At 43.0% G+C, this 23,242-nt stretch overlaps 1 protein-coding gene across 1 annotated transcript; it reads right to left on the reverse strand.

Moving 5' to 3' along the window:
- Window positions 1–15,186: 15,186 nt before the first annotated feature.
- hes6.2.L (hes family bHLH transcription factor 6 L homeolog) lies at window positions 15,187–22,807 on the reverse strand. Its single transcript, XM_018263923.2, has 4 exons — window positions 22,269–22,807; window positions 19,722–19,817; window positions 19,402–19,480; window positions 15,187–15,917 (listed from the first exon to the last, which is right to left on the reverse strand). The coding sequence occupies exons 1-4, from the start codon at window positions 22,323–22,325 to the stop codon at window positions 15,598–15,600; spliced, it is 552 nt and encodes a 183-aa protein (XP_018119412.1). The 5' UTR covers window positions 22,326–22,807; the 3' UTR covers window positions 15,187–15,597.
- Between the last annotated feature and the right edge of the window lie 435 nt (window positions 22,808–23,242).

The following is a 23,242-nucleotide window of genomic DNA, read 5'->3' on the forward strand; positions in this document are numbered from 1 at the left end:
TTTGATACTGTGCCCCACAAACGACTGCTTTCTAAACTAAGGTCTGTTGGGCTTAATGAAGTCGTTTGCACATGGATAGGAAACTGGCTACAGGATCGGGTACAGAGGGTGGTTGTTAATGGGACATTCTCTACTTGGAGTAAGGTTCTTAGTGGGGTCCCCCAGGGCTCAGTATTGGGTCCACTTTTATTTAACTTGTTCATTAATGACTTAGGGGAGGGTGTTGTAAGTAATGTATCAGTGTTTGCAGATGACACAAAATTATCCAGCCCAATTCATTCCATCCAGGATGTGGCATCCTTGCAACAGGATCTTGACAAACTGGCAATCTGGGCAGCTAAGTGGCAAATGAGATTCAATGTTGATAAATGTAAAGTCATGCACCTGGGATGTAAAAATATCCAAGCCACTTATACCCTTAATGGGACTGCACTAGGCAAATCCATTATGGAAAAGGACCTTGGAGTCCTTGTAGATGATAAACTTGGCTGTAGCAAGCAATGCCAGTCAGCAGCATCAAGGGCAAATAAGGTCTTGAGCTGTATTAAAAGGGGCATAGAGTCACGGGAGGAGGGGGTCATTCTTCCACTGTATAGAGCACTTGTAAGGCCCCATTTAGAATATGCCGTACAGTTTTGGTCTCCATCACTCAAACAGGACATTATTGTATTAGAGAGGGTACAGAGAAGGGCAACTAAGCTGGTAAAAGGTATTGAAAATCTTAGCTATGAGGAAAGACTGGCCAAATTGGGGATGTTCACGCTGGAGAAGAGGCGCTTAAGGGGTGATATGATGACTATGTATAAATATATAAGGGGATCATATAACAATCTCTCTAATGATTTATTTACCAGTAGGTCTTTCCAGCTGACACGAGATCACCCATTCCGATTAGAAGAAAAGAGGTTCCGCCTAAATATTCGGAATGGGTTTTTTACAGTGAGAGTTGTGAAGATGTGGAATTCTCTCCCTGAATCAGTTGTACTGGCTGATACATTAGATAGCTTTAAGAAGGGGTTGGATGGCTTTTTAGCAAGTAAGGGAATACAGGGTTATGGGAAATAGCTCATAGTCCAAGTTGATCCAGGGACTAGTCCGATTGCCATTTTGGAGTCAGGAAGGAATTTTCCCCCTCTAAGGCAAATTGGAGAGGCTTCAGATGGGTTTTTTTGCCTTCCTCTGGATCAACTGGCAGATAGGTAGTTAATAAAAAAAAAAAAAAAAAAAAAAAAAAAGGTTGAACTCGATGGACATGTGTCTTTTTTCAACCTTACTTACTATGTTACTATGTTACTAGCAGTTAGGCCGTTTATATTGTCTGGACTGCCGGAAGTACCGGACAGCGCTGCTCACCTTCCCGACGGTCTCAATGAAAATCCAAGATGGCGGTGCCCATGTTGAACACATGCAGCGTTGCTGCGTGATGACGTCATCACTGGTGCCGGGATTTTGTCATAAAAGGGCGCCCTGGACACTTAAACCCTGCCCAATTATAGGTTTCTTGTGCTATAGAACCTGGGTGTGTTTGCTATTGCTATCCTGATCCTGATTCCTGCCTGAAACTCTGACTTTGAACCTGATCTAAAATACAAAGTTGAACAGACTAATGCTGATGAATTAAAGCTTTATTTTACCAAACATTAAAAGTGCGTAATGTCCATTACTACTGATGCGTTTCGTGCCCTTTGGCACTTCCTCAGAGTATAACATTTCTTTTTCAAACATGAAGCTTTATAGCTACACACATTATTGACAAAACATTCACTATTAGTGTTTTAAGGGACATACCCTCAAATCTTAACCACCATATTGATTACCATAAATCACCTGTACCTGATCTGCCTGCCTCCTGAAACTTTGCCTGGACTTTAACTATTCTCTTGTTTAACCCCTCGGATACCACGATCTTGGACTCTTGTTCCTGGCTTCCTCCTTGGTCCGGACTACTCCCTTTGGGAGCCACTAGGCCCCCTGACATTATAATTGGGCCATGGACCCCACTGAGGAAGCTCAGCCTGGTATCGGCAGGGCCATTCGTGGTCTGCACACTTGCATGGAGGCGTATGAAGCTTGGCAATCCTATGTTCGAGGTGATTTTGGAAAAATTATCCATTCTAACGCCAACAACAATCAGCTGCAGCTGCTGCTGCTGCAGCCGCGGCTCCATAGTCTTCCACTACTGGTCCATGTATTCCGGCACCGCCTCTCTACAGTGGTGATCCCCAAGCCTGTCGTGCTTTTGTGAACCAGTGCTAGATCCAATTTGCCCTGCAACCCTTTGAATTAGACTCCGAGCGAGCTAAAGTGGGCATCTCCACACTGGGAGAAAGAGTCTCCTTTAATTGATGATGCCAAGGCTTTCCTCCAAGAATTCCGGACGGTGTTTGATGCTCCCGGTCGAATTGCGACTGCATCTTCCCGCTTGTTCCAGATTCGCCAGGGGAATCGCAGCGTGGCGGAATATGATATTGAATTCCGTACGCTTGCTGCAGAGACTAGTTGGAACAATGATGCCTATTATGCTGCATTCTACAATGGCCTCTCTAACCCCTCTATCCGCCTAAAAAACGACCTGGTCTCCTGCGAATTACACACACAGGCAGAAGACCTTATTGCTTTGGCTGTCAAGATGGACACTCGTCAAAGAGAGCATCAAGTTGATAGGGACTGAGTCAAGAGATTCCAACCTATATTGGCTCCCTGCTTCCAAAGACCTCTGCTGCCTCCTTCTCCCCAGCAGCCTTCTGTGATTCCTCTGGAGGAACCTATGCAGATAGGAAGAGCACGTCTCTCTGAGCAGGAGAAACTCCAGGGGCGTTTGGCAGGACTTTGTCTATATTGTGGTGGTCAGTCTCACTTTGCCAACTCTTGTCCTGTAAAGCCTAAGGGCCCTCTCTTTCAAGGTAATCTTGGAAAGACTTATGTGGGAGGTGTTACCCCAAGTTCCCAAGAGAATTCTCACCGGTTCCTTCTGCCTTTACAGATTCATCTGACCACTAAGACTATTGTCGCCTCTGCTTTCATTGATTCTGGGGCTGCTGGGAATTTCATGGACACTCTCTTTGCTAAATATATGGATGTTCCCCTGTATCCATTGTCTACTCCCATTCAAGTTACTGCTATTGATGACAGGCCTCTAGCATCCAAGTTTATCTCCATGACGACTGGGGAATTACCTGTGCAGGTTGGGACTTTACATAAAGAAAAGTTATCGTTCCTGATTATTTCCTGCCCTTCTGTTCCAGTCGTCTTGGGTGTTCCGTGGCTGCGTTTGCATAACCCCACCATTGATTGGTCCTCTGGGCAGATCTCTCGTTGGAGTCCATTCTGTCAACAGCACTGTCTTCCTGCTAAACCCCTCCAGAGGGTGAATATCTCTATGACAGTTTTGAAAACGCTGCCCTCCTTCTACAAGGAATTCTCTGATGTCTTCTGTAAAAAGTCTGCAGAATTTCTCCCTCCTCATCGACACTACGACTGTCCAGTCGACCTTCTTCCTGGAACCATGTCCCCTAGAGGTCGCACCTATCCTCTCTCTCCAGCGGAGACTTCCACCATGAAATACTATATCCAAGAAAATCTCCAGCGGGGGTTTAGTCGTCCCTCTACCTCTCCTGCAGGGGCTGGTTTCTTCTTGATGGAGAAGAAGGATGGTGGTCTACGTCCTTGTATAGATTACCGTGGACTTAATAAAATTACTGTCAAGAATCGGTACCCTTTGCCTCTGATTGCAGAACTATTTGACCAATTAAAAGGGGCAAAGGTCTTCACTAAGTTGGATCTACGCGGGGCATATAACCTCATTCGCATTCGTGAAGGAGATGAATGGACGGCATTCAATACTCGAGATGGGCACAATGCATATCTTGTGATGCCCTTTGGGCTCTGTAATGCCCCCGCTGTCTTCCAGGAATTCGTGAACGACATCTTCCGGGATCTCTTGGGTAAATCTGTGGTCGTGTACCTAGATGACATCCTGATCTTCTTCAAGGACCTAGTAGGCCATCGCTCCCAGGTAAAGGAAGAACTCTCTCGTCTGAGGAAGCACTCTCTCTTTGCCAAGCTAGAGAAATGTGTCTTTGAGGTATCCAAGATCCCTTTCCTAGGTTACATCATCTCCCCAGAGGGTTTCGAGATGGATCCCGCCAAAGTGTCTGCAATTCAGGAGTGGCCCCTTCCGCTGAGTACCAAGGCGATTCAGAGATTCATTGGATTTGCCAATTATTATCGACAGTTTATTAAGGGGTTCTCCTCTCGCATTGCACCTATCCTTTCCCTTATCCGAAAAGGGGGTAAACCCAACTCATGGCCCCTGCCAGCTATAGAAGCATTTCAGTCCCTGAAGGATGCCTTCACTTCTGCCTCGGTCCTCTGTCATCCTGATCCAGAATTACCCTTTTTCATTGAGGTGGATGCCTCTGAGGTTGAAGCTGGCGCTATCCTGTCCCAAAGACATTCTGTCGATGGGAAACGACACCCTTGTGCCTATTTCTCCAAAAAGTTTTCTCCTGCAGAGCAGAATTACGATGTGGGGAATCGTGAACTCTTGGCAGTCAAGCTTGCTCTCGAAGAGTGGGGTCACCTCCTTAAAGGATCTTTGATCCCAGTCACGATCTATACTGATCATAAGAATTTAGCGTTCATACAATCTCTCAAGAGACTGAATCCTCGACAGGCAAGGTGGGCTCTCTTCTTTTCTTGCTTCAACTTTATCCTGACTTATCGCCCTGGCTTCAAGAAAAGAAAAGCTAATGCTCTTTCCCAAAGCTTCTCCACGACTTATCTTTGTTCCTGGCAAGAACCAATTGTTCCTCCTGTCAAGATTATTGCATCTCTGTTTCCTCAATTTGCTGAACAAATCTTGGCTGGCCAGTCTTCTGCTCCTGCTGATACTCCCATTGGGATGGCATTTGTACCCTCTGAGCTTCGTCTGCCCATCCTACAAAAGACTCATTGTTTCAGACAAGCTGGACATTCTGGTCCTGAAAATACTCTTGAGTTGCTATGATGTCTAGTTTGGTGGCCAACTATCCGTAAAGACGTTAAAGACTTTGTTGCTGCCTGTACCATTTGTGCCACTTCCAAGGCTAGCCATACTCGTCCTAGTGGGTTATTACAGTCTTTACTTATCTCCTCTCGTCCATGTACTCACTTAGCAATGGAGTTCATTGTCGAACTTTCACCCGCAAGAGAGAACACTGTGATCTGGTTTGTGATTGACCGCTTTAGCAAGATGGCACATTTCATCCCTTTATGAAAACTCCCCCTCAGCAGTGGAATTATCCCAGCTTTTCATCCAATTTATTTTCCGTTTGCATGGCTTCGTGGCTGAGATGGTTTCTGACGGGATCTCAGTTCACAGCTAAGTTTTGGCGTTCCTTATGTAAAGACTTGGGTATCGCTCTCCAGTTTTCCTTGGCTTACCATCCCCAGACGAATGGAGCTGTCGAATGTGTTAACCAAGCATTAGAGCAATTCCTGAGAAATCATGTTTCCCTCTGTCAAGATGATTGGTCTGATCTCCTCCCGTGGGCGGAATTTGCTCATAACAATGCATGCCACACTTCCACTGGAAGGTCTCCTTTTATGACTGTGTATGGTCAACATCCCCAGGCCTTTTCGCAAGACTTTGTATTGTCTGATGTCCCTGCTGCAGATGACCACGCAGCCCATATGTCTGCTATCTGGGCTGCATCCAAATCGAATTTGGAGAAGAGTGCTCTTGTGCACAAGACCTGCTGATCGGAGACGCAGGCCCTCTCCTCCATACAAAGTTGGTGACAAGGTTTGGTTATCCACGAGAAACTTTCGTTTGAAAGTACCTTCTCCCAAGTTGGGTCCAAAGTTTGTTGGTCCATTCTCCATCATGGAAATCATCAATCCTGTGGCCGTTAGACTTCAGCTTCCCCCTGAGATGCGAATTCCCAACGTGTTTCATGTTTCTCTGGTGAAGCCAGCAATTTCCAATAGCTTCTCTGCTGATCAGACTCCCCCTTCTGCTATCTCTGTGGATGGACAACAAGAGTACGAGGTGGAAAAGATAACACTCCAGAATTTCCAGAGGTTCTCTTCAATTCCTTATTAGTTGGAATAGCTTTGGTCCAGAAGAATGCTCTTGGGAGAAACACTCTGATGTTCATGCCCTTCGGTAAGGGAGTTCTACAAATAGTTTGCCTAGAAGCCAAGACTTGGTGGTCCAGTGGCCCCCCGTGGGGGAGGGGGTACTGTCAGGACTGCCAGAAGCACCCGACGGCGCTGCTTACCTTCCCGGCGGTCCCAATGATAATCCAAGGTTGCGGCACCCATGTTGAACACATGGGTGCAGCGTCGCTGCATGATGACGTCATCATTGTCATAAAAGGGCGCCCTGGACACTGAAACCCTGCCCAATTATAGGTTTCTTGTGCTATAGAACCTGTGTGTGTTTTTGCTATTGCTATCCTGATCCTGATTCCTGCCTGAAACTCTGACTTTAAACCTGATCTGCCTGTCTCCTGAAACTTTGCCTGGACTTTGACTATTCTCTTGTTTAACCCCTCGGATACCACGATCTTGGACTCTTGTTCCTGGCTTCCTCCTTGGTCCGGACTACTCCCTTTGGGAGCCGCTAGGACCCCTGACATATATATGTATATATATATAGACAAAAAAAGGTTATACTTGGTAGAGTCTTTTTACAACCTAGCTTACTATGTTACTAATACACTGATGTGGCAGATCATGGGGCAGTGAACTTCCCCTCGGGTTCCACAGACTTCTTTTGTATGACCCCTGTCACTGTAATAGGCTCTGGCACCAACTGGAGAAGGTCTGTAGGCCTGTACATATATAACTGTAAGCTCTTGAACAGATCCCACTATTCCTTATTTAACCTTTATCAGTATATGTATGGTATGTATGAGAGTGGCATGACCTGCAGTTAATACTCATATGTAACTCAAAATTAGGGGTGCACCGAATCCACTATTTTGGATTCGGTAGAACCCCTGAATCCTTCGCTAAAGATTTGGCCGAATACCAAACCGAATCCGAATTTGCATGGTGAAAAGGGGAAAACTATTTTTACTTCCTTATTTTGTGACAAAAGTCACTTAATTTCCCTCCCGAACCTAATTTGCAAATGCAAATTAGGATTCGGATTCGGTTCGGCAGAAAGATTCAGCTGAATCAGAATCCTGCTGAAAAAGGCTGAATCCTGGCCGAATCCTGGATTTGGTGCATCGCTACTCAAAACGTTTATTTTTTTGGGTGTAAACATGCTTTCTCCGCAATCTGTAGAGCCGGCTCCCCACTTGTCATTGTACCTTCACTTAAGTAGCTGTTTTTTCAGAAGAAAGGGTGCTGGTCAGGGTGTTCTGATTCTCAGGGGCCCTGGGGTGGGGGGCAAACGTAGAAAAGAGCATAAAAGGCATACAGTTGTACAGGTATGGGATCCATTATCCAGAAACCCATTATCCAGAGTGCTCCGAATTACAAAAAGGCTGTCTCCCATAGACTCAATTTTATTCAAATACTCCAAATTTTGAAAAAGGATTTCCTTTTTCTCTGTAACAACAAAACAGAACCTTGTACTTGATCCAAATAAGATATAATGTATCTGTATTGGAAGCAAAACCAGCCTATTGGGTTTATTTAATGTTTAAATGATTTTCTAGTAGACTTAAGGTATGAAAATCCAAATTATGGAAAGATCTGTTATCCAGAAAGCCCTGGTTCCCAAGCATTCTGGATAACAAGTCCCATACCCGTACATCACTATTCCATAGAGAAAATTGGTGAGATAGCCCTGCTGCTGTACTTAGAGTGCATAGAGCCCTTATAAATGTGATACAACAGAGAGTGTTCCGTATTATGCAGAAAACTCTAACTCTATTCTAATTCCACACCTGTATACACATTAGGGATGCCCAATCTGCATCCTTCCTGCTGTTGTTAAACTGCAGCTTTAAGTATTACACTGGCAGCCAAACACTGTTGTAGAGCTGCAGTAGCTGGAGGGTTACACATTGCACATCCCTGATTGATGTGTTCATCCCTTAGAGATGGGGGGCCCCAGACTTGCTTCATTTCATGTGTCCCTACAATGTCTCACGGCTGCACATAGAGCTGCACACATTGCACTACACTACTGCCATCCAAAAGTCAGAGACAGAGTCCTGCTCGCACATTGCTGAGCACTCTAATCACATAATACTCTAGGGACCAAATCCTATTCTATTCTGCACATGAAGTGCCCTACAGACCTTTCCCTCATAAATATGGTGTGGCTGTTATACTGTGTACCAGTTAAGCCATCTGTTAGCTCTCACCCATCTGCTGGAACCTCTACTGCTTTGGATTGTTCTGCGGCCAGTAAATTGCGCTGCATTGTTCTGCATTTCTTTGCTTGCCTGCCTTTCTTCTCCGCTGTGCCAGACGTCTCTCTGCTTTGCCTTTCTTCTGCTCTGTACCCAACGTCCCCTCTTTATCTACAACTGCACCTTCACTCAATGGCTCCTGATCTACTTCTTCCCTTCCCTAAAAACATCTCCCAGCTCTGCAGCTCAATCTTTATGGTAAATGGAATATTAAAGGGGTTGTTCGCCTTTAAATTGACTCTTAGTATGATGTAGAGAGCGATATTCTGAGACAATTTGCAATTAGTTTTCGTTTTTATTAGGGATGCACCGAATCCACTATTTTGGATTCGGCCGAACCCCCGAATCCTTCGCGAACGATTTGGCCAAATACCGAACCGAATCCAAACCCTAATTTGCATATGCAAATTAGTGGTGGGAAGAGGAAAACAGTTTTACTTCCTTGTTTTGTGACAAAAAGTCACGCAATTTCCCTCCCCGTCCCTAATTTGCATATGCAAATTAGGATTCGGATTCAGTTCGGCCAGGCAGAAGGATTCGTCCGAATCCGAATCCTGCTGAAAAAGGCCGAATCCCAAACCGAATCCTGGATTTGGTGCATCTATCTATCATCTATATCTATCATCTATATCTATCTATCTATCTATCTATCTATCTATCTCTATCTATCTATCTATCTATCTATCTTTCTATCTATCATCTATTATGTATCTATTTATCTATCATCTATCTATCTATTATCTATCTATCTATCTATCTATCTATCTATCTATCTATCTATTATCTATCTATCTATCTATCTATCTATCTATCTATCTATCTATCTATCTATCTATCTATCTATCTATCTATCTATCTATCTATCTATCATCTATCTTTCTTAATCTGTCTATCTATCTGTTTGTCTGTTTATCTATCTATTAATAGATCATTTGTATCTGCCTGTATTTATCTACATGCCACAATATACAGCATACTAAAATAAGAATTTGGAGGGGCAAAATCCACCTTGCCCCTATGATTTTCCCTGCTTGAGCATTAGAATTCTTTCTTCTCACACTAGTTTATGTCCACTAGTGATCCCCAACCAGTGGCTCCTGAGCTCCTTTGGAGCAGGTGCTTATTATTGAATTCCAGGCTTGGAGGCAAGTTTTGGTTGCATAAAAAACAGTTGTACTGCCGAACAGACTCCTGTAGGCTACCAGTCCTCATAGGGGCTACCCAATATCCAATCACAGCCCTTATTTGGCACCCCAGGGACTTTTTTTATGCTTGCGTTCTCCCCAACTCCTTTTACATTTGATTGTGGCTCATGGGTAAAAAATGTTAGGGACCCTGATGTATACAATACCAGTGGCACCTACTGCCTTTACATACCCACATGTCCCCAGGCACACCCGCAGCCTGCATGTCATTCACCTCCCAATGTTTGGGGTGCAAGTGCTTCCTGTATGGGTCCTAAGCCTTATCACTCCAACACTGTCAGAGTCCTTGGTAGTTGTTATACTGTAGAACAGAGATTGTTGTTCTGGTTCCAGCTTTTTTCTTTGGTGCTATATAAATGCATATACATTATATGCACACCTGTGACCTAAATGGTAATTTTGGCAGTGAATAAATGGGTGAGGCCCAGGTGTTGCTTATGAGAATAATATATGATCTAAGTAAAAAAAAATCAAAGTTGGGATAATGGGGCAGATCTAAGAAAAAAAAATAAAAGTTGGGATAATGGGGCAGATCTAAGAAAAAAAAATAAAAGTTGGGATAATGGGGCAGAGGGATGTAAATGTTTGCCTCAGCATCACACCCTTCCTTGATCCCTGATTAGCTGTTTGGGCATGGTAGAGCAGGAATATTGGCAGGTCATATCAAATATACACAAGAGCTATTTAAGTCATGAAAGTGGATGGGATGGGAGTGCCCTCTACTGGCCACATACACAAAGTTCAGCCCAATAGGGAGAACTTGCCAAATGTACAGGTATGGGACCTGTTATCCATATTGCACGGGACCTAGAGTGTCCCAGATAATGAATATTTCCATAATTTGGATCTCCAAACCGTAAGCAGGTAAAAGATTATTTAAGCATTAAATAAACCCAATAGGATTGTTTTGCCTCCAATAAAGATTAATTATTAGTGATGGGCAAATTTTTCGCCTTGTTTCGCTAAGGAAATTACGCCCATAGACTTGTATGGCGTTGTGTGTCAAAATAAAAATGACCGGCGTCAAAATATAACCACTACACTCACCCTGATCAATATATTAAAATGGAATTTGTGCAAAAGCTTACTAGGAAAATTGCAGTTTATAGATAATGGGAGTTTAAGGTAAAAGTAAAGTTCACTCTGGAGAACCACATTCGATTCAGTGTATTTTATTTAATTTAAACACAACATGTTTCAGACAGACATGTCCTTCATCAGGTGCTAATTACAATGTGTATTCACTCAAACTATTTATTAACCCTATACACCAACAAGTTCGTCAGCTCACCCAATTTAGCCAGACGAGCATAATTGCATAAAAACAATACCCAGCAGAATACTGCCACCTTGTGGCCTACTCCAAAAAGGCATAAAGAAATTGCACCAATAATTTACAATGTATCAATGAGGACGTAATTCACATAAATAGTTACAATAAATAGTACAAAAGTTATCATATGAAGTAGTTACAATAAAAAGTACAAAAAGTATCATATGAAAAGAGTATTCAGTGATCATACATATGAAAATAGCAACGTCTCAAGTAATGTAGTCATAAGTTAATAATAGTAAAATAGTTTCAAAGTCCTACCCTTTAGTTATATTCGATCCAATTTCATGTCAATAGTTTTTTTGTAAGTAAAGATTTCAATCTAAAAAAGAACAAAGAATAAACGATTATAGAAAGCACTTAAAGCTAAATGCATCATTTATCCCACTTTTGGCCCCAATAGCAAAGAAATTCAGAAAATTGTATACAGATACTGGCCAATGTTACAGACAGATCCAACTTTAAACAGATATTGCAAAGAAAGGCCTATTTTCTCTTACAAGTGAGGACGTAATTTGGCTGATAAATTGGTTAAATCTGATATAACATACACCCAAAATACTACTCGATTTATGGGTCCACCTAAGATGGGAACCTTCCCTTGCCTAAACTGTAGTAATTGCAATTCTATAATTAAGGGAGCATATGTGATACATCCTTTAAAAGGAAACAGGTTACCGATTAAGCAGTATTGCACCTGTAATTCTGAATATGTGGTATATGGCCTGAAATGCCCATGTGGGAAGATGTACGTTGGAAAAGAAAAGTACGTATAAGGATAGGTGAACATAAGCGATCGATTTCAAATTATGATCCATTGAATATTAAAACCCATACCCCTGTAGGTAAACACTTTTTTGAACATAAACACAATAGTTTAAGATGGCTAGTGTTGGAAGAAATTAAATTGCCTTGACGGGGTGGTGATAGAAAAAGAATGCTTCTTCAATGTGAAGCCAAATGGATCGATAGTTTAAATACATTAGAACCATGGGGGATAAATGATGCATTTAGCTTTAAGTGCTTTCTATAATCGTTTATACTTTGTTCTTTTTTAGATTGAAATCTTTACTTACAGAAAAACTATTGACATGAAATTGGATCGAATATAACTTAAGGGTAGGACTTTGAAACTATTTTACTATTATTAACATTACTTGTGACGTTGCTATTTTCATATGTATGATCACTGAATACTCTTTTCATATGATACTTTTTGTACTATTTATTGTAACTACTTCATATGATAACTTTTGTACTATTTATTGTAACTATTTATGTGAATTACGTCCTCTGATACATTGTAAATTATTGGTGCAATTTCTTTATGCCTTTTTGGAGTAGGCCACAAGGTGGCAGTATTCTGCTGGGTATTGTTTTTATGCAATTATGCTCGTCTGGCTAAATTGGGTGAGCTGACGAACTTGTTGGTGTATAGGGTTAATAAATAGTTTGAGTGAATACACATTGTAATTAGCACCTGATGAAGGACATGTCTGTCCGAAACATGTTGTGTTTAAATTAAATAAAATACACTGAATCGAATGTGGTTCTCCAGAGTGAACTTTACTTTTACCTTAGACATTTTGTGGCTTGGACGGTGCCACTGACTCTGTTGAATAGAACCTTGGTACTTTTGGAGTGGGATAAATGGAAGTTTATCCCGCCGACGCCACGGCGCATCAACGCACATGCGCATTTCTTAATAGTGGCCAGAGGAACATTGGTGGTCAGCAGGGCAGCCATCAGGGGGGGACAGGGGGGAGAGTTGTAGGGGGCCCCTGAGGGTAAGGGGGTGCCCGGCCACGCCACACTTACTTGATTAGCCGGGTCCCACATCTTTCTGAGAGCTGCTGACTTCGGGAAGGCATGGCCGTTTAAGGGGCCCTTGACACCAATTTTCTTATAATGTGTGGGGGCCCTGGCCACCAATTTTGGCCACCAATTTTTTTTATCATGTGGGGTCCTAGCCACCAATATTTTTTAATGGGGGGCCCTGGCCACCAATATCTTTATATTTTTTATTAACATGTGGGAACCCTAGCTACCAATATTATTTTTGTTTTTTTACTGTGTGGTGGGGGGGCGGACCTGTAGGTGGGGCTTGCGGTGGGCGCAGCCCAGGGGGCCCAGGAAATTTTGACGTATGGGGCCCTGCTATTTCTGATGGCGGTCCTGGGGGTCAGGGCCTCCCTACAAGTAAAAAAAAAATATTTGTGGTCAGGGCCCCCCCCTATGAATAAAAATAAAAAATTGCGCCAGGGCCCCCATAAAAGTTTTTACAAAAACATTGGTGGTCAGGGCCCCCCTACAAGTTTAGCTATTTTTGTGGCTTTGAGTCTTTTCGCCACTTCAGGATTTCAACTTCGTCTATTGTCGTAGGCTTATGGTCTTTTCGCCGCTTCGGGTCTTCGGCTGTTCGGGACTTCAGAAGAGACACCGCGACTTCGGCGCTGTCAAGGGGGGCCCGGCTCTTTCGAAAAGTGCAGCACAGCCAGGCCCCCCTTAAGGCCCAGGCCCGGTATGGAGAACCCCCTGTGCCCTCCTGATGGCGGCCTTGCCCATGGATATCCCTCCATCTGCAAGTTCTTATACTGGCCCCTTATTCAGGATACAAACAGCCACTGCGGATTCCCTCCATGCACTCCTGTGTGACCCGGTGTGTTTTGTCAGCCAGTGCAGACTTCCTCAAGGCTTATAAAAACAAAGTGCACGCATTATAAAGTTTATACATACAAGTGGGGTTTTTTGGCCCATATTTTGGCTGCCATAATACATGAAGTAATAGATGCATGGGAAGTGTTCACTAGTGGTTATTATTGCTGCGTAGCAGTGCTGGGTACCTGAGTTTAATTCCAGCCAATGCGCTTCAAGCACTTGTATGTTCTCCCTGTGTTTGAATGGGTTTCCTCTGGGTCACCTGTTTCCTCTCACACTTCAAAACCAAACATTGCAGTAAACAGCTAGTGCCTATGATCTGATCATTAGCCACATTTGGCTCACCACGTTGCAGGCCAGATCATGTGTAGGGTTCAGATCTTTTTTTTCCAAGTTGTAGAATATTATCCATAATCTTTTATTGTACTGTCATTGATTGGACCCTGTCCCCAAGGACCTTGAACTACAGAGACAGAGAGAGGGGCGACCAAAGACCAATATCTGCCCCCAAACTACCTGCTGTGGGGGGCAGTTCCATTCAGGGCTAGTTTTGTTCCATTCAGGGCTAGTTAGTCTAATCAAATTAAAGGCATGTGGTTTGTAACACTCTGGCACTATTAAAATAATACATTATAATGCCCTAGATGCCACCATCAGGGAATACTGCAGGAGGTGAGATTTATAGGTCACTGTTTGTGCTGGAGTGGGTGGGATCTGGGGTTATAGTGTAATGGTGGGGGTCATGATTACTGATGACAGCACTGGCTGGGGCTCCCTAACTTTTGTGTCTGAATAACGTGCCAGTTTAGACGCCTGGAAGGGACTGACATTGGGGAAACTACAAACCTATCCCAGTGATGCCGACTGCAGACACCATATTCATCCTGAAAGAAAAAGAATGGAGCACACGGAGCCATCCTGTACCCACACAAGATAATGGCAGGCAGGATTCAAAGTAAATTGTAACTGTCCTTTTTTATATTTAGAAGATAAAACAGATGAAGAATGGTCCTTTTAGCCAGAATTCATAACAACCACCAGATGGCGCTGTATTCCAAACTATAGAAGAGAAGGTTGCTAATTCTAATGCCTTATGTTGCACTTACACACGCACCATTCATTTGGAGCATTTTTTATTGGCAATTTATTTAATGGAAAGCAGCGGCTGGAACAGTGAAAATGCATTAATGTTAGATTGCCGAGTCTAGGTTTGGCAGGAGCCAGGAAAATGCCTCAATGTATAATGCCACCTGTTTGGTTGAGGAGGAATAATGATCTGGACTAGGGCCCCTCATTCCGTGCTGGGACGGACAACGGGGGTATATTTATCAAAGAGTGAAGTTAACGATTGCCACAGTCCTCTTAAGTGAAATTTCCGCCACTCTCCATTCATTTCTATGGGATTTTGAAAGGCGTATTTATCAAAGGGTGAACTTTTACTTTCACCCATTGATAAATACTCTTTTAAAATCCCATTTAAATGAATGGAGAGTGGTGGAATTTCACTTGAGGACTGTGGCGATCTCTAACTTCACTCTTTGATAAATAAACCCCAATGTGTGTTATTCCTGCTAACATTCGGCTGCTATTAGCAGTGAAATCATTGTAGGTTATGTACAAGGAGAAACTGCCATATTATACAGAATTTTTTATTAAAAAAGATGTAAATAATCCGACAGTAGAAAATAGAATAGTTATATTAGTAAATATCTGCAATAAATAGTGGGTAGGCCTTCTACAATGCAGGCTACAAAGTCGGCACTGAAGCGCCTGGTCTTTAGTACACCTAATGGGGTGAGTGCCCCAACGTGTTATACAAAGCATATCATATCTATAAGATACATATATTTATAGACAATCTAGGACTGACAGCAGGTTCCCTCTCTGCTCTTATACCCAGTCTAATCACATGGAACAACTCTCTGCTTTAGGGTACGTTAAGGATTGGAAAGGGGGGCAGAGAGAATGAGGAGATGCTGGTATAAAGAATAACAACACAGAAAGGACACAGGGTCTCTGCTGCTGTGCACAACTCCCTAAGGTGTCACCATGGTCTCCACATGTGTAAGGATCTCAGGAGAGGGCATTGTGTTGGCCCTGGCACTACATCACTGTGGAGGGGGACAGAGGTTTTCTCTGCTTCATATTCAACAGGCAAAGAAGTGTCAACCTCATAATCTTGTACGAGCTCTGCCTTTCTGCCCTCCGGCCGGGGGAGAGATTTAAGGAGATGGTTGAGCAGACGGGCCCCCAAGGCTGGATCCATCCAGTCGCATGTGAGCAGCAGGCTGTGTAACTCATGCATACACTGAATATATCCCGTGCTGAACCTCTGCTGAGCATCCACCCCCCGGGAAGCTTCACCTGTTGGGAGAATACACAGAATACAGGTTGCAGAGAGGAAAGTATAATCTCAGAACCACTTTATTACCAAGAGCCAATGGAGTCATGTTATGAGCTTCGCATATTGGATAAAATATAATGTATCTCCCACCTTCTATATCAAAATGTCACTGATGATCGTACAGTCTCCATCCAGATCTATATCTTTCCCATGCAGGCTCCTGCTAAAGGGTTGGGGGTCACCTTTAAATTTACTTATAGTATGTTATAGAGTGGCTAATTCTAAGCAACTTTTCAAATGACTTTCTTTTTTTCTTCTTTATAGTTTTTGAATGGTATAACTTCTTCTTCGGACTCTTTCCAGCTTTCAGATGGGGGTCTCTGACCCCATCAAAAAAAGCAAATGCTCTTTAAGGCTACATACACATTTGTTGTTATTGCTACTTTTTATCACCCTGCTTTCTTTCAGGCCTCTCCTATTCGTATTCCAGTTTCTTATACAAATCAATGCATGGTTGCTAGGGTAATTTGGACCCTCGCAACTGGATTGCTGAAATTTCAAACCCGAGAGCCGCTGAATAAAAACCTAAATAACTCAAAAACCACAAATAATAAAAAATGAAACCCAATTGCAAATTGTATCAGAATATCATTCTCTACATCATAAGTTCATTTAAAGGTGAACAACCTCTTTATTGTGCAATCATAAGAGACAAGGTACCCTTACATAATGGATCACTTGACCTGCAGCTTTGTGCCTTTAATTGGTCATGGAATTCTGTGATGACTTCTAATATCGCTATAATGGGAGTTATATGCTCTACATACTAAATACTTGGGTGGTGGTTGTGCACAAAGCTATGCTAATAAAAACATTTTATTTATTTGGAATAATTAGTGTAAATTATTGTATAGGCTCTGTTGTATGTGCATTTTGCTGTTGCCCCTCAGCACATAGTCACCATTATCTCTAGGTAATTAAAACTGCATTTAGTGCAATGAGCATGCGCTCACAAACAGGTTATATAAGACCTGCAAATAAGTGGATTAGGCTTATGTTGTTAATGCTTTACAAAGGGAGTTAAAGGCTTTATACCAGCTGTGATATCCTGGACTGTCTTTGCCAGCTGCCAGCACTGCAATGGCTCATTAAACAATAACTAGATACATGTATGTTAGCTGTGCCTTATGCCTTAGCGATCATATAAAACAGGCACCTAAAGTTCACAGACAGTATAAGGAACCCACAGGTCTGGACTAAGAGTCAAAACAGGCCCTGGCATTACAAGTACACAGAGGCCCAAAAATCCCCCACCAGCCCACTAAATAGGGACTTTCTACGGCTCTTACTGCAGTCACTCTGGCATTTGCCAGAACCCACAGATTGCCAGTCCGGGTCTGGGAACCCATGTTGGAGGGTTAATGTATAAGAGCATAGGTACAGCAGCCATATAATAAAAACGTGTGATCCCACCACAACAGTCCCATCTGACATTACTGCTGGCTCATATAACAGCCAGTGTTACTACATTGACTCTAAAACTGCCTCTACTCAGGCCAAAATTGGCTGCAGACTCAGAGTAAGTTGGCAACTTAACTGTCAAAAAGTCAGCCTTTCTCACCAATATCTAGTCATGATCATCCAGGTTCTCTCAGGCAGGTGTAAGATGAGCTCTGCATCTAACCATGTCTACAATTCTCCCCAACCTGTCAGCATGACCCCTGTTGTGAGCTGATCATTTGCCAAAGATCCTTTTTTTGCAAACTTGTTAAGGAACAAATTGAATGTAAGACTACCCAGGGTGCTTTTCTAAGCACTTTTGCAATTTACATTATTTATCTATTTTTTCAGTTTCAGAGCTATTTACGTTTTTATGAACTGCTCGTATAAAGAATTTTTTTAGCAAAAGTGCCACCTGCTGGTTAGTTTCTGTAATTATACAGTCAAATGAGTCATACCTTCCCAGAGCACCTCTCTGTTTTCCTTCTGAAGCTATAAAACTCATATACTTAAAATAGCTATGAAACTGAAAAATGATAATTAATGAAGATGTCAAAAGTGCTTCGAAAAGCACCCTAAGTGATTTTATATTATATTGCTTTAAGGTTTACTTATCCTTTAAAGTTGTGATTCTTAATGTCTATGGCTTAAAGGAGAACTAAAGCCTAACTAAAGAAGTAGCTAGAAATGTTGTGCATCATGGTTTGGGCTTCTGTACCAGTCCTTTAGCAGTAAATATCTGTGTCTCTGAAGATGCCCCAGTAGCTCCCCATTTTCTTTTCTGTTGATTCACTGCACATGCTCTGTGCTGCTGTCACTTACTGAGCTTAGGGACCCACTCACAATATACAGTATACATAGAATAGTAATGTCACTATATAAGGCTGATTAGTAATTAATACAGATAATTACTACATGGCAGCACAGAAACCAGTGCAATTAGCATCAGAATTTAATAATCAGCCCTGTAGCATCAGTTTATATTACAGACAAACCTCATTTTCTGATAATTTGCTAGACCTTTAAGCTTAGCTTCTCAACAGCTGCTCAGAGCAGACACTTTCCAAGATGGTGACCCCCTGTGACAAGTTTGAAGTCCTGGATCATTGCTGCTATTGACAAGCTGAAACTTTAGGCTGGTGCAACAAGTGCAGTAGTGATGCGTGGGCCGGCCCAAAACCCACGAAACCCGCGGGTTCAGACCGGCTACAGCAAAAAAAAAAATCTCCGGGTCCGGGTTGAGCTCTTCTCCTGCTCTCCCTGCCCACAACCTAGCACTACCAGCTTCCAACGCCTACATTTATAGACTAGCGCCTGCCCCACTCCTTTTGTGATGTCACTGCAGGATGGGTCTATAAATAGAGGGGGAACAGCGGGCCAGGCGTGGGTTGGGAGGGGGCGGGTTAGGGTCAGGGGTGGGTCGAGAATTTCTTGACCCCCACAGCACTGAAGTGCAGTGTATAAAATATGCCATTTTTAACCTATATTTATTTTTAGGGTTTAGCTCTCCTTTAACTTTGCCATGGGCTTTAGTTGCTCTTTAAAGTTCATGGTCGCCATTGTGTTATTTGCCTAAAGAATTTATTGTAATTTAGGATGGGGGGAGCTGCAGTAATTTTACTATGGGGTTCCCTAATTAACCAATCGGCAGTTAGCAGTAATAATATTAAAAGCCAATGTTTGGCGGTTCCTACTGGTTACACCTTCTGTCTCAAATATGCACCTGTTATGGTACCTGACTGTCACAGACAGTGGTGTAAATAGATGTTACTGGGCCCCACAGCAAATTTATTTTAGGGCCCCAAAATATCCAGAGGTTGTCCAGTTTTACCAACATATATTGAAATTGCTCATTAAATAGGGCCTCATGGGGCCCCCTATACCTCCTGGGCCCCCCTGCAGCCCCAGGGTCTGCTTCCTCTGCAGTTGCCAGTTACACCCCTGGTCACAGACCTTAGCTGGGTGGGTTTGAGCGTCTGCGCTGGATTTTCTGAATTCCCTTACCTGCGCTCCTGCTTGTCTGGATGTTCTGAAGGTGTCTGACTGTCATTTCAAGGATGTCGGCTTTCTCTAACTTGGATTGCTGTAAAACAGAGGATAATTATAATTCGGAAACCACCATGCCCAAACTTGGATTAGTCTCATTTACATCAGCCCGAGGAAGTGTCCAAGAATATCACAGTGATGCTTAGACACAATTGCTGATGTAAAGCACATCATATCAATAAGATGTTTTCTAACCTCATGTCACTAATTATTTCCATGATGTAATGGCCCATAATTGCCATCTCCCCCCCTTGCCAAGTCCCAGTGCCATGACTTACATCTAGATGGAATGCCTTGATCACCGTCTCCTTCAGCTGCTCCAGGCAAGTGTTGATTCTCTCTCTTCTCTTGCGTTCAATGAGAGGCTTTCTGAGCTGCAAAGGGAAAGAGAATAGAGACTTGTAAGGGGACAATGCAGAGACAGGACAACAATGTGTCAGACATACAAAAAACACTCATGGCCCTTTGTATTCCATTAAGTGTTTCCAGCTTCTAATTGCCCTTATTTTTTTTTTTAGCCCAGTAACATACTGATCCATGGATAATGAAAGGAATGTAACAGCAGGGGGTACAAAGTTCTTCCGCTACTGCGTCCAGGGGGGCTGACTGGGCACAAAGTCTTACATAAACTGCATTGTTAAAGGGACACCTGCTCATCCCTACAAAGAAAGGCTGATGCTGCTTAAAATCGATAGAATGGGTGTGATTAAGTGACAGACTTTGCCAGACATAATGTTAATTTGGGCAGCAGGAGGCAAAAGACATAGGCTTGAATATTGTGTCCGAGCCTGTGTTCCTATTCTAAGGTATGGGCATGTTATCACTTGGAATATGATTGGCTAAAGATAATGTAATGACAGTTTAGAAGTCAGCTGACTGTTCAAGGTTGAGGGGGTGACTGCCAGAATTGATACTGTATGTGAGGATGTGTTGAGTCAAGGGGTTACTCCCTTTTGGAAAATATGGCAACTATAAATTTAGTTGGTGCTTTTCAGAACTCTCGGTGGCACTGCATTGTACTTCTAGGTTCAATGTTAAAGGGGTTTTCACCTTTTAATTATCTTTTAGTATGATGTAGAGAGTGATTTTCGGAGACAATTTGCAATTGGTTTTCATTTTTTATTATTTATGGTTTTTGAGTTATTTAGCTTTTTATTCAGCGGCTTTCCAGTTTGCAATTTCAGCTATTTGGTTGTTAAGGTCCAACTTTGACTTGAATAAGAGACTGGAATATGAATAGGAGAGGCCTGGATAAAAAGATGAGAATTAAAAAGTAGCAATGACAATACATTTGTAGCCTTACAGAGTTTTTTTGTTTTTTTTTAGTTGGGGTCAGTGACCCCCATTTGAAAGCTGGAAAGAGTATAAAGAAGAAGGCAAATCATTCAAAAACTATAGAAAAGAAAAAAAGGCCAATTGCAAAGTTGCTTAGAATTGGTCATTCTATAACATACTAAAAGTTAATTTAAAGGTGAAAAACCCTGTTAAAGAAAGGGAATATGCAGTCAATCAAATGCCCTCCTTATAGAGCCCCAAGGGTGCCAGGCCCAAGAGCAACTGTCATCAGTTACGACACACACACTAGGAAGAATCATGGTGGTTACATTAGCAGACACATATGGTTTAGATAAGAATAAAGTCAGGGAATAATGTACCAGCCAGCAATTAGCTTGTTTAATTACAATAGGGCTTAGCTATTGTAAATGTATTCAGCCACATATTTCCATAACTTATAATTGAATTCTTCTTGAATTACAAACTATTATAACCTGTTGATTTGGCCTTGTCCTTTGCCAGGGTCTCACACTTAATGGCACCCTATGGACATACCAGGTGGTTGGAGCAGGTAATAGGAGGGCCTTAATAATCCTTTATTTCACAAAAGCTGATCTCATTTAATAAAGGGGTGGAATTTGTATGGCAGCACCGCCTAAATATTTGTGGAGGTTTGGATTGGCCAGTGTGCATTCCCATGGAATCCTACACACGCTAGACTGAAGGTCCTGTCAGTGTCAGTGGAAATGCCCAATCAGATTATGTGGGAGGTCCCTGGCTAACAGGATATGAAAAAGGCCACACCTCCCTAATGTCATGAGAAGTCTGGCCAAGAGACCGCACAGTCTCAATTAGTGCATTATGTCTATCCATAAGGATGAACGGGCTTAACGATTTGGGTACATGATGTTGGGATCAAATGTGTGGCTAGCTTATTTTTTTGTACAACCAGAAGCTACAAGTTACTGTCTCTTTAAATACAGTATAGAGAGGTTACATGAGTTCATAGCTATTGTAGGTATTACCTGTGTTATTGCTTTACAGGTGTGATCTGCCATACTGTTTCCCTCTGATTAATCCATGGCTACTTCTGCCTTTGACATAATCAGGTAGAGCTCTATGGCTGAATAGAGAATGTCTCAGCAGAGGCAAGCAGTATGGCAGTGCCAACTCATAAATACAAATGCAAGTATAACTGCTGCACCTTCCCATGCACTACTAATGTTTTTATGTTAAGCTCCAGTGCTCATTTCTGAATATATTGTACAGAAATTTAGGGGTATCAAGCATGAGATTAGTACAAGGTGCTGCCCTTGAGCAATAATGGGCAGTTTCATTTCGTTTTTATGACGTAATAGAGTATATGTGCCCACCGGCATGTGCTGCACTCTCATGTATGTCAGTCTGTAGCTATGAGCTGTGTGTGTGTGATGAAGATTTAGGGGGATTCTCCCCAAAGAGAGATCAGCTGCTATACTGTATATAGGTATATATAAATTCCAAAGTCCCCTCTCCTCCCTGGCACCAGAGTGGGTAGCTGCAGCTCTTACCTTCCTTTCCTCGTTGGCACTGCAGGGTTTGAGGTGGCTCCTGCCCGGCCCAGACATGGTCACTCTTGCTGTCACTTGCAGCTGTATGATGTCCCCTCTCTCCCCCCAGTATGGCTACACTCATATATTGCTTTTACTCTCTTTGGAGCCCTTTCTTTCTCTGAGTCTTCTTTTCCCGCTCTAGCTATATATACAGATCCTCATTAGCATGTGAATAGCTGCCCTTTCCTACTCTATTCAGAGAGGCAGATGTCCATCTTGGGCTGATGAGTACCACCCTGCAGGCACCCCCCACACAGTGTAACCCATGCAGGCCAGCCAGGCAGCTGCCAATAAAGAGCTTAAGGTTTGAAGGTAAACAAAGTAATAAAATAGTATATGGGGAAGGCAGTGCTTGTCCTGTGAGCTGAGCTCTCCGGGAAAAACTTGTTCCCAACCTGGATTTGCTTAAAGCATGTAAGCGGTGTCGGACTGGCCCGGCGGGACACCGGGAAAAAACCCGGTGGGCCCCGACCCTCATGGGCACCCACCAGGCCAGACCCCTTCTCCGGAAGACCCCTCAGCGCCGTCAGTGCATGAGCCCCAAGCCGCGCAGTCAGCGAATGCGCGTGATGGCGTTCGCGCATGAGCGCCTCCATGGGCATGCGCCAGGAGGCGCATCGGAGTAGGGGGATGGGGGGCCATGGACAGCAGTCCCAGTGGGCCCGGGCCCCCCAGTCCAACCCTGCATGTAAGGGCCCGTCCGACTCTTAAAGGCACAGTACACACAAGTGAAACTTGAACAAATATTTTTTTTATTGGTTTAGTACAGCAGTACTCACTTTCCTTACAATTACAAGTGGGTCCAATTTTTCTTCTTGTGGCTTACAGATTTGCCAAGTACAATCCCAACATATTACTGGACTTGCGAACAAAAGCCAAGGATTTTTATGCACCACCCAGTGGTCAAGCAGTCCGACGTGCGGACGACGTCC

Source organism: Xenopus laevis, chromosome 5L (assembly GCF_017654675.1).
Source record: "Xenopus laevis strain J_2021 chromosome 5L, Xenopus_laevis_v10.1, whole genome shotgun sequence".
Taxonomy (NCBI): Eukaryota; Metazoa; Chordata; class Amphibia; order Anura; family Pipidae; genus Xenopus; species Xenopus laevis.